This window comes from Antechinus flavipes, chromosome 3 (genome assembly GCF_016432865.1).
Source record: "Antechinus flavipes isolate AdamAnt ecotype Samford, QLD, Australia chromosome 3, AdamAnt_v2, whole genome shotgun sequence".
NCBI lineage: Eukaryota > Metazoa > Chordata > Mammalia > Dasyuromorphia > Dasyuridae > Antechinus > Antechinus flavipes.
This window is the reverse complement of record NC_067400.1, coordinates 451,894,742-451,911,745: the sequence shown is the minus strand read 5'-3', so window position 1 is coordinate 451,911,745 and position 17,004 is coordinate 451,894,742. Positions and strand designations below refer to the sequence as shown.

The following is a 17,004-nucleotide window of genomic DNA, read 5'->3' as shown; positions in this document are numbered from 1 at the left end:
TCCCTGGAATAACATTGGGATATGTAAAAAGATTGCCTGGCCATAGTGAGGATTCAGCTGAGATCATCTTAACAAATTTGTATTGGATCCAGTCAGCATGGAATTAGGGATTTCTCCAGCTTTGTTCAGTCCATAAGAAGGAATGAATGTAGTAGATAGTGAGAATAATCTAAGACTGTAGTTTGGAAAAATACAAGAACTTCAATAGGTGAACCTACTATATGCAACACACTGGGGATACAAACACAAAAATATTTTCCCTGCCCACAGGAAGGAGTTTACAATTTGTTGTAGAGACATAAATGAATTTTCCCTCTACATTTAGGTACTTATTGTCAAGCACTGACTATACAAATTGTGAAGATGAAATAGTCATAACCCATTTATAACTTTTCATGGATTCATTTCATGTTTTTGTCTTCTTATAAATCCTACTCAGGATCAATTGAAGGTGCAGGAATATGTCTTCTGGATCTCTTTTTTACATTGATAAATATAAATAGAACATTGAGGCTATTTGTTTGATTATTATCCTTTGGCTAAGAACTAATTTCACAAACTTACTTTTTTAAATGTAAATTTTTTTGATATTTTGCTTTTGCTTCACCTTTTACTTTGCTTTGCAATCTATTCCTGCCTTCTCCTTTTTCCCAGAGAGTCACTCCATAAAAGGAAGTATGCAACATTAGCTAATCCTTCCCCCAAAACTGATATTATCTGCAGTGTTCATATGCATAGTCCTCCTTGTCTATAAAGAAGGTTGGAGGGTGAGGGTGGGGAATACCTCCTAATAGCACTTTAAGGACAAGCTTATTCATTGTATTTTGAGAGTATTTAGTGTGAATTAAATTGTCATTGACATTGTATATATTATATTCCTGATTGTACTTACTTTATTTTGCATCTGTTCATATATCTTCTTGTATTTCTCTGTATTCATTTTGTTTATCACTTCTTTCAGTATAGTAACATTTCATTATATTCCTGTTCCTCCTTAATGCTAATAATACATTCTCTTCATTCAATATCTCCCATATCCTGCATATATTTTATTTGTACATAATTATTTCCATAAAGTTCTTTGAGAACAGGAATTATCTTTTGCCTTTCATTATATTTCCACTGCTTGGCACATAGAAGGCACTTAATAAATCCTATTTGATTGACTTTTATCTATTTCTGCTTCAAAGAGCATCTACTTCATTGCCTGTTTTTTGCTCTTACTAAAGATGCACCAATAAATATTTTAGTGTTTATTGGGCCTTCATTTCTTCTTGGGATATATGTCATATCTATGGACTCTGCATCTGAGGGTCCTGAAGTAGTAAAGACCCTGATTCTGTGGGATTACAATTGATATAGTTCTTCAGGGTCCTTGATCACTAGAAGCAGTGCTTCTGCTGCCTTTTAATCATAAGTATACCTCACCATCTTTGAATTACAACCTAGAAATGGGTATAAACAGTGGAGCTGCCAAATAGCAGCTGTCCCTAAACCCAATGCTAGCACAGAGGTCCCTTGACATCTCTTTCCTACCATTTGCCACTTTCCTTATTGTATTTGGCTTATAGTATTTGAAGTTGCTGCTGTTTCCGTCATCATCACTAAAACCTGTCTTTGATATATAATCCATGTGGGCTCAAGGCCAGCCTTTACCCCTATATCACAGGTCTCATCTCCTCCTGTGATGTCTTGGCCTGGAAGAATTGTCTCACTCTAACTCCTTGTTGATTCTGTCATTCCAGAATTTGATTGGAGAGGTTATTGTAAAGTTGTTTGGATGGGAATCTTGGGAGAGCTTGGCTGAGTGCTTCTCTATTCCACCATCTTGGTTCTGTCCCTGGAAATTCTGTATTACCATTTGTATTAATCTTCTGTCTTTTTAAAAAATGGGTCATCGATAGAACTTTTTGAGTGTTGTGCTCCTAATTGCATTTTTCCCATAAGTTTTTACTGTGCAGTTTTGCATAGCATGATGATTTTTAGTAATGTATAGGGTGCACTGTAGCAGAGCTGACTGTATTGATATCTCTGGCTTACATCTCACCCCACTCCAATTCTTCTTCCATATAGCTGACAAGAATATTTTTCCAGGTTTTAGTTCTGCCCCTGTCACACTGCTTTCCTACTCCAGTAGTTCCATGTGGCCTCTGGTATCAAATACAACACTCTTCTGTTTGACTCTTCACACCTGGCCCCCTCCTTCCTTCCATTCTTGTGTATAGCCCTTGCTTCTATTAGTTTTCTGGTCGAGATCATATGAGAGCACTTGCTATACCTCCTGCATGATTCTGTGGTTCTTTTCTGTGTCTTTGCATCAGCTGTTTCACAGGTCTGGAGCACTTTCTCATTCCACCATTGCCTCTTAGATTCCCTAGTCTCTTCAAAATGTAGCTCCAACACTCCTGCTACCAAGACCTTTCGTTATCTTTTCCCTTGTCATCCTCCCCTCAGAACTTAAACTCTTCATCATTTCCACTAAAACTTGTCAACTTTAACTTTTATGTTTTTTGTATTTTTATGCTTCTATTGACTTTGGCTTGTAACTTCAATCATTTTTTACTCTCTTTTCTCCTTCCCCCTCCTTCATATTTAGTAGTTAAGTCCTGTGATGTTTCTTTATTTAATATATTCATCATCAGTCCCTATCTTTCCACTCCTGCTGTCATCCTACTGCACATCCTTTGTACTACATAATTGTTTGGGCTATTGTGTAAGTGCTTCCTGACTGGTTTCTTTGACATTTGTCTCCTTTTCATTCTATTCTCCACTTGGTGCCAAAATGATCTTTCTTATCCACCAATCAAATCACTTCACAAACCTTCCCAGGCAACTCATTGCAGGTAATGTCTGCCAGATTTTATTCAAGAAGCCTAAAGTGATCTTCAGAAATTGTCTTTATTCTATTCCTCTGCTTTTGTGCTGGATCCAAACCATTTCAAATCAATGAGAATTTCTCCTAAGTGTAAAGACTCCGAGAGAGAAAAATTAACAGTTCTTAACAATACTTATTAGTTACTCTGCTTTATTGCAGGTAAGGATAATGCAATTGATAAAGAACTCAGGAAAAGTCATTGCATAATAAAGACCAAATTAGGTCAAGCAATTGATGCTACCAGTCCACTTCTCAATGCTTGTCTCAGTGAAAGGTATGATTTTTTTGAAGCTATGAATATAGAATGAAGTGCTTTCTTGCATTTGATTTGATTTGTTTTGTACGTCATTGTCTAACATTTTAGTCAGCATATAGACGGCTAAAGTTATATTTTTGAAGAATTTTATGGACCCAGAGATCATAGCTATTGGGAAAATACCTCACTATTTGATAAAAATATACATACATATATATTTAGGAAAATTAGAAACCAGTCTGGCAAAAACTACATAGAGATCAACAATTGACATAAAATTTAGACCAAGTCAAACTGATTTAAATAAATGACTTAGATATATAGGGTGAGAAACAAATTAGAGGAAGAATTTGTCTTTGCATCTTTGGATGAGAAAATTGTCATGGCCAAACAAGAAATAATCACTAAAAGTAAAATGGACAATTTTGATTACTTGAGATTTAAAAAGTTTTAAATAAACAAAAACAGGGCAATTAAAATTAGAAAAGAAACAGGTAAATGAGGAAAAAAGTCTTTGTAGTAAATTTCCTTGATAAAGATCTCCTTTCTAATACATACTTATTGACATTTGTAAGAATGAGCCATATGTCAACTGATAAATGGTCAAAAGATACGTATAGCCAATTCTGTTCAAGCTATTAATAGCCAAATAAAAATCACTAATAATTAGAGAATTATATATTTAAAAAACTGAGATACTACCTTACAACCACCAGACTGGCTAATCTGACAAAAAAAGAAAATAATAGATATTGGAGGGGTTGTGAAAAAACAGGTACATTAATGTACTGTTGGTGGAGCTGTGAACTGGTCTAGCTGTTCTGGGAAAAAGTTTGGAACTAAGCCTAAAAAGTTTTAAACTTTGCATGCCCTTTGACTCAGGGATTATACTAGTAAATCTTGTACTTTCAAGAGTCACTTGTTAATGTGAGCATTTACACCTTGAAAATGAGCAAGTGCCACACATCAGGATTTGGTGTTTTGTTTTGTTTAAGGAAGTGGTATAGAAAATGTTAATAATGCAGATTAAACTTTAAAGTGTGATGTACATTTTTTGGCGAGCCAATGTTAAACCAACACCTTCTTCTGTACTCCAAAGACAGCAAAAAAAAAAAAAAAAAGAGAGAGAGAGAGAAAAAAGACCCACATATACAAAAATATTTATAGCACTTCTTTTTGTGGTTCCTCAGTCAATTTGGAAATGGTTAAACAAGTTATGCTATATACATATGGATGGAATATATATTCCACAAAGTTCTAAGTATCATTGATTTATTAGCAAGGCTATCAGTTGCTGATAAATGTTCTCCAAAGCTCCTCAGTAGCCAGGGATAGAACTAACAGGCAGAGCATCACTTTTATAGCTTGTACACAGTTATTGTTTATAATCTGACCATTTATTGGTTGGTGCCCTCTTATATCATGTTGTTCCTTACCAGGTAGTCTAACATCCCTCTTTTGAAGTCTCATGATTGACAGTTTTGGGGGGGGGGGGTTGGGGTTTTTTTTGAGGGGATCGGGGGATGGAGAAGTGGGAGGAGGACAGGGAAATGAGGACAGGAGTCTTGTGTTTTGCATACTTAGTACTTAAGGTTGAGTTTAGAGTTTTTATTGTTAGAAACACTGAGAAAAAGGATACCAAGAATGAGACATCTTGAATTGTTTTCCTCTGTTGCCAGGCAATTGGCAAGATATAGATGGCAAACTATAAGCGTGGAAGAAGGCAACTGAAATTAGAGGCTTAAAGAGCTCAAGACTCACTCAACAAAGGGACCCAACTAATACATAGTAAATTGATTAAATCCACTGAAATGGAGTGGAAATTTTAGTAAGACTCAATTCACTATACACTAATGATCACTCCCACATTATCACAATAATATTGTTAAGATAAATGACTTTTAAAGATTTAGGAACTCTGAACACAATGACCAACCACAGTTAGAGAAGGTTTATTTTGAAAGATGCTGCCACCTCCAGACTTTGTTTTTTGGACATGGTCAATTCTGATTATTTGTTGGGTGCAGTTTTTTATTTCTGTTTTTCAGTACTATAGATTTGACAGCTATTATATCTAGACTTCTTAAATCTTGTAAAATTTAAATTGTTAGCTATTCTCTTACAATTTTGTCATGATTCTATATTATACAATGTCATTTTTTTAAAATTGTCTATTGAATAATCTGAGTGGTTTTATATTTTTAGTCCAGTCGTTTTACGAGGCACATACAGAACTCCACAGAGGGAAAAGCCTGGTATGAATAGCCTTATTTTTATGTATGTGTTCTTTTAAAATCATACTTGATTTTTATATTTGTTAAGACATCTGGTGGTTTAACTGAGTTTCACTTCATTTTTTTTAGTGGCATATGGAAATTTATTTTATACTCCTAAACTAATGAAGGTAAGTGTTATTTTAATTGTAAATAATAGGAGCTTTTTTTATATTTTATATACTGTATCTTTTCTTTGAGATTCTCCATACAAATGTTTTTAATCTTCATTGCATTTCTGTAAATTAACTGTCATTTTTTAATAAGCAAATTTCATCTTAAAATTGTGAAATCAAGTATACCAAGATTGAGTGACATGTAGAGAGTCTGTTTTTTTTCTTTTTTCTTGAGAGTCTGTTAAATACTTACACGTGTGTATATTTGTATATGTATGTATGTATATATAAATTTTTTTTCTATTTTCAGGTTAATACACCAAAACACATTTCTGAAAGTCTGGGAGCAGAAGTGGATCCAGATATGTCTTGGACTAGTTCTTTGGCCACTCCTCCCACCCTCAGTTCAACTGTGTTAATAGGTAATGTTATCAAAAATGTGTCATATGATGAAAAATAGATTGAGTACAACAAAGCAATGCTTCTCTCCCCCCCCCCCCAAAAAAAAAGCAAATAAAAATTTAAAAACATAGTAATGCTCTGTCTAAATAGTCAAGCTAGAGCTTATAAGCCAGTTTTGCCTCCTTTAGCAGGCCATTTCTCTGCATCTCTTGGGAATTTTCTAGGCAAATGGGGAATGTTACCTGTAATGTTAATTGAATGAAAATTATTATTTTGACTCTCGAATAGGCTCTAAATTTGAACATTTATTTCTTAATCCATAAGCCTCAAAGGATGTGATCTGATATATATGAATTAATTAGCTGTTTAAAGGCAAATAAACCAAATTATAAAGGCCTAAGAATTTTAAAAAGGACTGGCTCTGAGCATAGTTAGAGTAGAGAGTGCAGAGAGAGAGAAGAAGGAAATAAAGGAAGACATCCCTTACAGGTGTTAAAAGCAGAGACTTGGAAGTAAAATAACCAAGAATGTGGTATGTCTAAAACCAGAGAAGGGAAGCTTCTTAGTAGAAGGAACTTCTCATTGTTATCAAAAACTTTGGGAAGGAAAGTCAAGGAGCTTATGTGTTAAACCAAAAGACTGATGACTTGGTATTAGGATCTCTGTGGCAACTTTGGTAGGAGCCTTTAGAATTGCTAAGAGGGGGGAAGTGCATTGTAGAAGGCAGTAGGAAAGAAGGAATGGAAGTGAAATTTTAGAAGGTTGAGAAGAGATTGATTTTACTGGAGGCATAGGATGTAAAAAGCATCTTCAAATAGGTTAGCATTGAAAGAGAAGAGAGAAATGGAACTAGGCTCAAGAAAAATCTTTTTCTAGGATTGAGGAGACCTGATCATTATTTAAAAGTAGATAGAAAGGAGCAATAGCAAAGAGAGTGAAGAAAATATTAAGTGATAGATTGTTCATAAAGTATTTTATAAAGCATCTTATAAATATCAGATGTTTGAAGAGGAAGAGGAGGACTAATTAAAGAATTGGTTTTGACAACTAGAATATTTGCCTTAGTGCCTTAAAAGGAAACTTTTTGTGAAAGAAAAAGAGAGAATGAGTGGTGATAACTGACATTTATATAGCAAGGGTCAATGCTGAAAAATTACCCATGCATATATATCTTGTAAATCAAAAGCTGTAATAAAAAAAAATTTTTTTTTAAAGAAAGAAAGAAAGCTCATTTATCCATTGTAAATGTGTGAAATCAAGATGTAGTTGAGCGTGTGAGGAATGCTAAAAAAGATTTGGCCTGTGGGGAGTGGAAGATTAAGCCAAATGGCCACTTCTGGAGCACCTGGCTGATATAAGGTACTTTTAATTTGTGGTCGGTTAAATAAGGAGAACATCTGTGATCCAGGAGCACAATAAGCAAGAAATATAAATGGGACTCTTTCAAAATTGCTTTTCTCTCTCATTTGTTGACGAGACAAATGTTTATTTATTAAACCATAAGTATGATTATCCACATTATCTTTTCTGACTATTAAGTCTTATATAAAATTTAATGTTTTGTTTTGTTTTGTTTTTCAGTCAGAGATGGTCAGACTTCTGGAGCTAGGACTCCTAATGATACTACAATTGTAAGTACAATTTTATGAATCTGTGATATGCTGTTTTCCTTTGTACTAACTATATAATACTTTCAAATTTTCAGTAATTAAATTATGAAAGAGTTAGCAATAGCCCAGTATTGAAAACATTCAGATTCTCAATCCAGTAGAATTCTATATACAAACGGAATCTAAATAAATCAACTTTTAATTAATATATATGTTGCAAAGTAGAGCTCCTCACCAAATAGTTTCCTGATCAGTTTCATAAAATTTTTTTAATGAATTTTATTTATTTATTTAAGTAATTGTTTCCAGTGAACAAAAATTTAATTTTCTCTCCCTTTTCCCCCCTCCCTAATGTGAGAAAGAAAATTAAAACAAAACTCTTGTAACAAAGAAAACTCTATTGGTGATGTCCCGTTCTGCATCCTGTGTCCAAAAGTTCTTTGTCAGCTTGGATTTATTTAACTAACATGTTTGTTGCAAAGTACAGGAAGTCAAATGGCTTTCTGACCAGTTTTTTAAATGGTAACTTCTTAAAATATTAATAAGTTTTTAATGTATCAAAATAGATTTTAATTAACATAAAGTTTTTTAGTCCTCTTTAAAAAAAGGGAAAAACCCAGAACTCGTAACAAATATACAATCAGAATTTCAATCTTGATCATTTACCAGTTGGAAAAAAATTTATAAATTTTAATTAGTTCCATATGTCTTAGAAAAAGGTCTTAACCTTATATCAAAGAAACTTCCTATTTGGTAATTTGACTGTCATAGCACTGATTAAGTAAATTAATTTCACTAATTTTCTTAATATAATGAATTAATCTACATATGAGCAATTAAAATTTCTCCAATTATTTAAGTTTCTCTATTTATAAAAGGAACGCTTTGTACGTTAACTTTCTAGGATTTTCTAATAAAACCATTATATGATCTGCAAGAAGTGGGGTTTTTATTTCTTTTTTTTGTCTATTCTGCTTTCCTCATTTTATCTTGCTGGTGAATTTTCAATGCTACTGTGAGTTTTCATTTTAGAGACTATGTTTCTGGTCTATATTATAGATATCTATCTCTATATATATCACTAATTTTAAATATATATATATATTCTCTCATTTCTCTCATGCTGTGCCATCTCCCTATTTTGTCCATTCTATAAGAACATGATCAATTGTTTAAGGTACATAGAAGTTTTACTACAATGGGAAGCAATTTCCAAATATAAGCAATATGTTGATTAAATAACATACTCTTTTCCTGATGTTTCAGGCTTTTACAGTGATTTCTGCATGTTTATTAGCTATTGATTTCTAGTTCCCCTCTTACTGTGTTCCTTATTTTTGCTCTTTAGTTCAGGGTTGGATTTCCTTTCTCTTAGTTCCAATGTTCATTAAGTCTCCCACTTGGATTTCAGTTGTGGTCTCTAGTCAGAATTGCTTTCTTCATTGGCAGGGCTTAGCAAGCTCCATATATTTTTCCCCCATTAAGGGAGACAAGATTTTGGAGCTCAGACTGGATTCATAACCAAAAAGAAATTTCAAGGAAGTTGGACAGAAATTGCCTAAACTTTTTCTGTTCATGGAGGACTCCATGAAACAGCTATACTGGGTATACTTGTCAGCAGATAGCTGGGTAGTAGTAATATAGCCTTCTGGGTTTTTTTTTCACTTGTTTAGTTTTTTAATTGGAATTATCTTGTGAGGAAGTATTTCCTTTTTTCTCTTATAATTTTTGTCATTGTTTTTTGTTTGTTTTGTTTAATTTGAAATAGTGAACCTGAGATTTAGGTTGACATTCAATTTTTTCTTCTGCCATCATGTAAAAAATACCAAATAGCTAAAGAATGAAATGATACATAAGTGCAGAAAAATAATTTGAACCAAGTACTTTTTGGGGTCAAAGGAAGAAAAACCTATTGATTGGCTCTAATTTTTTAAAAAATGAGTAGAGAGCTTTAAAAATTGATGGTGCTTAAGCAGTATTTTGGTGAATTGAGAAGGGGCTCTTGCATTGTGTAGGAGGTTGAGCTTCAAGTCTTATTAAAATAGCATATTCTTAAAACATTGAAATCAAGATTAAATTACAGGGCATGTAGACACTGTAGGGATGGAAATCAGTAGGCATAAATTTGTTTCCAATCCTACCACCCCAGGTACTACTCCTGTCAAAGAGACATATTCACCTGGCAACAAACTTGCTATGGAGAGATGACAATGATATCCCTAATTGTTCCTGCTAGGCAACTTTTAATAATACCATTTATGGAGTGCTTTAAAATTTGCAGAATGCTTACAATATTAGCTTATTTTATCCTTACAACAACCTTTGTAAGTAGGTGCTGTTATAATCATCACTAATTTATAGATGGAGAAACTGAGAGAAACAATTTAAATAACTTGCCCAGGATTACATAGCTAATAATAGATCTTAGGCAAGATTTGAAGTCAGGTCTTTGTGATTTCAAGTCTAGCATGGTCTTATCTTCTGTTACTTAGCCGCCTAGTAATCATCTCTTTGGACAAGATTCCCTGAGTTCTATATTAGAGTGCATGTGATGCATGCAATTTAGGAGATGCTTGAGGGTTAAGCTTGTTTAATTATTTGCATTTGTATCTCCAGCACCAAACAGTGCCTGGAACCTTGTAAAGCCTTAATTAATTAATACATGCAAGTAATCTTCTACTCCCTCTCTTCTAAGAGAAGACTTGGATTAGGACTTGGGACCTTATTTACTTGAAATCAACTAAAGGCAGTTAATTATTTATAGGTTTTTCCCAAACAACTTTCTATATACAATAAATAAAGTTGTATACATCAAGCTCTTTGACAGAAAGACAGAACAATGCATAAATCAACACAATTTAGTCTTAAATTCAGGTACTTAACGATATAATCAATATTATGCTGTATGGTTGGTAATAATGCATATATGATAAAATTAATAGAATTATAATTAGTACTGTATTTATGTAACCAACCTAGACTTTTATACATTTAACTTCTAAATTCTCCAGTGATGAAGAGAGAGATCTTTCTATCCTTTCAATCTGAGAGGTGGCTTAGTGGAAACATCAGTTGTCCTGGAGTGAGAAAGATCTAAGTTCAAATCCTACTCTAGATACTTACACTGGATGACCCAGGGCAAGTCATTTAACCTCTGTCTACTTCAGTTTCTTCTGTAAAATGGGTTAATAATACTATCTTTTTCCCAGGGGTTGTTGTGAAGATAATATTTGTAGAGTGCTTTTCATTCCATAAAGTGCTATATAAGTGACAGCTCTTACTACCATTAATATTTCCCAGTTCCTTTCATCACTATTAAGTAATGGTTTCAAAGCTTTTCATCATCCTGTTTCCTGTCTCTGGTATATTCTCTAACTCATTAATATCCAAATATACCCAGAATTGGACATAATATTCTAGCCATGGTCTAACTGGAGAGTTCCCATGAGGATTTTCCCATGTCCTTTCATTTTGGACACTCACATTAGCTAACTGATTGCAATCTGTAGTCAAGATCTGGAACAAAAAATGATATGTTATTAATAATGTGAATTATTTCTAGATAATTATTTTCCTGGCCTGATTTTATTGGTACTGGGAACTCCTCATGAAAAGTTTCCCTCCACCAATGAACATTCCCACCTTTTCTGCAGTATAGAGTGTTAAGACATACACAGAGAGGGTGAATGAGTTGTCCAGAACCCAAGACCACTCTCCTTCAAAGATGAGACTTGAACTCTGGGTGCTCCTGATTCCAGGATGCCTAATCCACTGTGACACAAGGCCTCTCAAATGATTATTATATGGGAAAAATGACCAAATAACACATTCAAGTTTAAATTGCATAGAACCTTCCCCTGTTGTCACTCTTCCAGCACTTTTTGGTTTAGTAGCATTTTTTTTTTGCTTGGTTTTGATAAGGTATATAAGTCTAAGTAATCTTTATTCATTAAATAAAATATGGTAAAAGACATGGTAAAAATTTATTTTTAGAATGATTAAAAACTAAGGCTTGGTTTTGTAGCTTTAAACAATATTCAAACAACAGTCTTTTGGGGAGGGACTGCTGAAATTGGGACCTTATTCTTCCTGTCTTTATTATTGCAAACCACTATACAATTTATCCTTAATACTTGATAGTTTTTGCTTTATGTTTAATCTAAACTGAAATTTTACTTTATGACTTCACCTCCCATATGAATCTGTTTTATACCATAACATTACTCTCTTCCTATGCCATTTTTCCCACACCAGTCTCTGTGGTATTTTTCTTCACCTACAATTTCTTATACCCTAATAAATTATTTATTTAAAGTTTCTATAAAGTAATTTGTGACATTATTTTTAGAAGTAGGTTATGTCACTGACTTATTAAAATGTAGGTGTTTAACATATGTAAAAATGTAAGACTTGAAATTTTTATATCATTTTTAATTTTTGCAGATGTTGCAAAAATCTTTATCTCAGCATGGTGAAAGTCATAAGAGACTTGATAGGACCACTTCTTCTGTACCAAATATTGAAAATACACATGCAGAAGGCTCTGTCACAAGCCAAGGTAAGAATCTGTGTTTTACTGATTTGCTCAGCCTCATTACCATTAGTCTACAATTAGATGCTTTTCTTGCCACCTCAAGTGAAAAGAGATAAAATCTAAGATCATTCCTATGTAGTAAATTCCTCTGTAATCCTTATTTCCCAGCATCCTTATGATGTAATTAGTGAAAGTATTCCTACCTTCATTTTACACTTGGGTAATAAACCAAAGCTCCTCAAGGTGATAAACCAAAGCTCCTCAAGATGAAGAGGACTTGCCCAAGATCACACTAGCCCCTGGGATTGAATCCCAGCTTTCCTGTCTCTTAGTCCAATGCTCATTCCCCAATACTAGGCTACAATTTTGTTTTTTTCTAAAGGGAGTATTTGAATTTATCTAAAATTCTCTCAGTTTATTAATTTTGCTTGAGGAGTAAATAAAAGGGGGCGGGGGGGAGGAGATTTGATTTGACTCTCATTGGTAAAGAAAAATCTGTGGCACACATTTATACAGGATATTCCAAAAGTCTTAATGCATTTTAAAACTTTAATAAAGCTTAACTATGACTTTTGGGCTGTCATGCATTTTTGGGGTTTTTTAAGAGTTTTCAGTTTTGTAAAATGCTTTGCACAGTTACTTCTTTTGACAAGGTATGACAAGATAGGTATGACATAGGTGCCTTTACATGCCTGATTTTGCAAATGGGACAACTGGTTTATAGAGTATGTTAGTTGTTAATATTTGAATCTGTCTCTCCTGATTCCAAAGCCTAGTTCTCATTCCACTATATCTGCTGCCTTTCTGAAAAGAGTAGAAAATGGAGTAGCTACTTGGTGTAATGGATAGAGCACCAGCCCTGAAGTCAGGAGGACCTGAGTTCAAATCTGGCTCAGACATTTAATACTTCCTGGCTGTGTGACCCTAGACAAGTCATTTAATCCCAGTTGCCTCAGAAAAAAAGAAAAGAAAAAAGAATAGAAAACACTAAGGATATTATAAGAATAAAAAGCATCTTGAGTAATTTGACAACTAAAAACATGAATATTCTTTAGATACTTAATAAAGTCATATTTTTAGATACTTCATAAATATTTAAGTTTGATGAAATAGATATTATAAATAATTCCCCAATGCCCTTATCAAGAACTACCTTGGTTTTGCCTTTGAATCCTTAGTGCTTAGCTTCAGTCCTACTGCTAAAAATATGAGAAACATGAAAATATGAAATAATAGTAACTGAAAACAATAGTAACTGAACTTTCTTCTTTGTAACTTTTTTTCATATCTTTTTTCAAAATACATGCAAAGATAGTTTACAACATTCACCCTTGTAAAATCTTATGTTCCATATTTTTCTTTCTTTCTCTCCACCTCTCCCCATCCAGTATAGGTTAAACATGTGCAATTCTTCTAAACATATTTCCACATTTATCATGCTACACAAGAAAAATCAGATCAAAAGGGGATAAAAATGAGAAAATAAAAAACAAATAAGCAAACAATACCACCAACAAGAAAGGTGAAAATACTATGTTGTGATCCACATTCAGTCCCCATAGTCCTCTCTCTGGATGCAGATGGTTCTCTCTATCACAAGTCCTTTGGAATTATCCTGAAAAGAGCCAAGTCCATCACAGTTGATCATCACATAATCTTCTTGTTGCTATATACAATGTTATTGCTGTGTAATTTGAAAATGTTTAGTATTTTATTACTTTCCTATAATTTGGATAAAGATATTCCCCTCCCCTCTGTTTAAATGATCATATGTATATATGCATACATAGATATTTTTAAAATAACAAAATAGCTTCATATAATTTTTGTGTGGTTTGATATGCATTGAATGGTACTTATAATGATTTTCATAATGGTATATTTTTAATTTAACAGAACTGGAAAAAATGATAGATGATTCATTTGGTGATGGAAATAGCTTTGAAGACCATGATGGAAAGATGATGAAAAATATACCAAATGTTATGGAAGATGAAATGTGTGGTCCAGCCATTGATACACCTGTAGAAGATGATGCTTCATTTAGTTTTCCTGATTATAAAATAGGAAGCCTACGAAAAGTAAAACTTGACAAGACCAGGAAAAAATATTTTAAAATGAAAACTAATGAATGTGAAGAAACTGAAAGATTAAATAAGGATAGGTGTTCAAATATTTCTGAAACTGAACTAGAATACTGTTATCCATCTATTTCAAAAGTTACAAAAAATGAAATTCAGAAGCCCATTGAGAATGTTAATGAAGAATTGTTGAAGGATGATGTTCCATCCTCAGCAACAGAATGGTCTCAACTAAATCTCTCTGGTCTAAATGTAACACAGATAGAGAAAACACCACTGCCACATATTTCTTTTTGTGACGAAGATTCGGGAGAAAGATCAACAAATTCAGACAGTGAATGTTCCAACCTCATTACTTTAAAAAATGTGGAAATATCAACTTGTGAGAAGGATGAAGGGAAAATTACCATATCTCAGAAAGAAACTGTTCTATTATTAAAACAGGCATCCCCTGAAATTTCTCCTTTGAAATCTTTATCTCAAAATAGAAAAAGTTCCACATTCGAGATGGGACAAACATCTGAAGAAACCATCAGCATGGATTGTTCTTCCTTTTGCACAGTCAACACAAACATTACTACAGAATCTAAAATTCTTGGAAATAAACTGGAAAATCCCAACTCTTCTGTAAATGATATTGTTTGTCCTGGAGAGCATAGTTTCTTATTTCCATATACAGATAATAAAGGACACTGTCCAACAATTACCAAATGTAACTCATCATCTTTGAACAGTAAAGGTATAATATCTCATTTAAAAACGAAGACAAAAAAGTTTATTTATGTGGTGAATGATGATTCATCTTGTCAAGATGAAAATATACAAAAATCTCAAGAAATAGAATCAGTGAACTATTCTGAATCATCCCATTTAGAATTGAGTTCTTCTGGTATACATCCTGAATTCACACATGCTGTTTCAGGTACTTATATTGTTACAACTAATATTGGTTGTGAATTTCTTCCTATCATAATTTAAGCATACAGCATTGGGTATATAATCTGAATTTTAAAATTATACAGAAATAACATTGATATCTATTTTATGCTTCATCTAAAGTCAGACCATTTGTAATTACATAATTTGTGGATTTTTTGACTAGTAACTGATTAAACCTCTGTATTTAGATAGATGTATATTTTCAGTCAGAATAAGAGTTTCATAAACTAAATAAACCTTCAATAAAAACTTTATGCTGGTATTACATTTAAGATAGAAGCTTTATATATTAAAGCTTATTGCACAGATTTTTCTGAAATATAATTATATAACTGTGCAATTGCTTTTCTGAGTTTAAATGGGAAGCACTTAATAAAATTATTTAGTATACCCATATATGTATAGCAATCATGTTTTTCATATAGGCCTAAAATGAAGTACTTTTTATTTTTGCTGTCTTTTATTTTCTAAAGATAACAGTACCAATGATAGCGAAAGAGATATGAAAGGACCCAATTGTGTATATTTTATGATGCATAAATTGTCTTGTGATTGTATACACTACTTGCAGAACAGTGGATAAACTATGTATAAACATGAATGGCAGTCACGAATATTGGTATTTTATATCTAACTATATCTATGTTTATAATATCTAACTTGCAGTTAGCCATTGGTATTAACTTTTTAAAGAGCAGTTTTATTGGAATGTCAGGAAAAGAAGCTTGATAGTGAGATATTGGGAAGAGAGGGGTTAATGAAATAGAGATATATTGAATAGAAAGGGTTTTTTGCTTCACTTTTCTCCTCTTCCCCCTCCCAATTTAGAAATATGAATGGAAGAAGAGTTGTGAGAGAGCAGTTTAATGGAGTAAAATAATCAAAGAAAGACAGGATTGGTTGGGAAAATCTTAAGTTTATGTGTAAGTGGATAGGAAAGAATCACTCAATGAGAGATGGAGAAAAACTACTAACACTAAGTCTTGGAAAAGTTAAGAGGATAGAATTAAGGATGCAAATAGAGGTATTAGCCTTAGTGAGAATTAGAATACTTGATTTTCTATGATCAGAAGAAAGGAGACAGTAGATAACGATGCTAAGAAACTTCAGTTTTCTCACTGAAGTAATCAGAATATAAGAGAAGAAAAAAGGTACTCAAAAACAAAGTAAAGGGAGAACAGAATTGTAGTCAAGCAGTATAAGCTAGGTTTATGTGACATGACTTTATAGTGCAAAAAGTTAAAACTATTTTGTTAATTTCTCCAGTGATACTCAATAGCTTTGGAACTCCTAAAGAGAAATTAGAATTTACAGAATATTACAATCATCTTAGACAAATATGCCATTTGTTTGTCCATTGAATATTTGCTTAACTTTCATGATCAATTATTCAAATTCAAAAAAAAAAAAAAAGGATAGCTTTTAAAAGGGAAAAAAAAACCTAAAGCAAACTTTTGTTGTGATGCTCTTCATGACAGTTTACATTTAAAGTCACAAGTCTATATTTATAAATTGCAAAACTTACAAAAATGTTAGTAAAGGGGTGAGTTTCTTAAAAGTTTTAATCCTTTACTTGATATCATATTAATAAATTAATGGCCAGGTAAAATGAGTCTTTTAAGTTTGTGTGAACAATGTCTTGTTATCATAAACTACTATAGATTAAATTAATTACATTTCATATAACAGAGAGAAGGATTTTATTGGTATGGGGATTTATTAGAATAAGGGGAAAAAAATGCAAGTTATCTTTAGATAGTGTATTGGGTCAGAGTCAAGAAGACATGTTCAAGTATGGCCTCATACACGTAATGTGTGACCCTAGGCATGTAATTCAATCTTTGCCTATTTCACTTTCCTCTTCTGTAAATATCAGTCAAGTCCGAGGATTGTTTTGAGGATCAAATGAGATAATATT

General features: G+C 32.8%; 1 protein-coding gene across 1 annotated transcript in view; it reads left to right on the top strand.

Moving 5' to 3' along the window:
* Window positions 1-17,004, top strand: part of BRCA2 (BRCA2 DNA repair associated) — a 65,640-nt gene that overhangs the window by 5,942 nt on the left and 42,694 nt on the right. Inside the window, exons 3-9 of the mRNA XM_051986488.1 lie at window positions 3,035-3,149; window positions 5,337-5,386; window positions 5,495-5,535; window positions 5,831-5,942; window positions 7,504-7,553; window positions 11,976-12,090; window positions 13,963-15,069. Coding sequence (XP_051842448.1) covers window positions 3,035-3,149; window positions 5,337-5,386; window positions 5,495-5,535; window positions 5,831-5,942; window positions 7,504-7,553; window positions 11,976-12,090; window positions 13,963-15,069 — 1,590 coding nt within the window. The remainder of the gene's footprint in view (window positions 1-3,034; window positions 3,150-5,336; window positions 5,387-5,494; window positions 5,536-5,830; window positions 5,943-7,503; window positions 7,554-11,975; window positions 12,091-13,962; window positions 15,070-17,004) is intronic.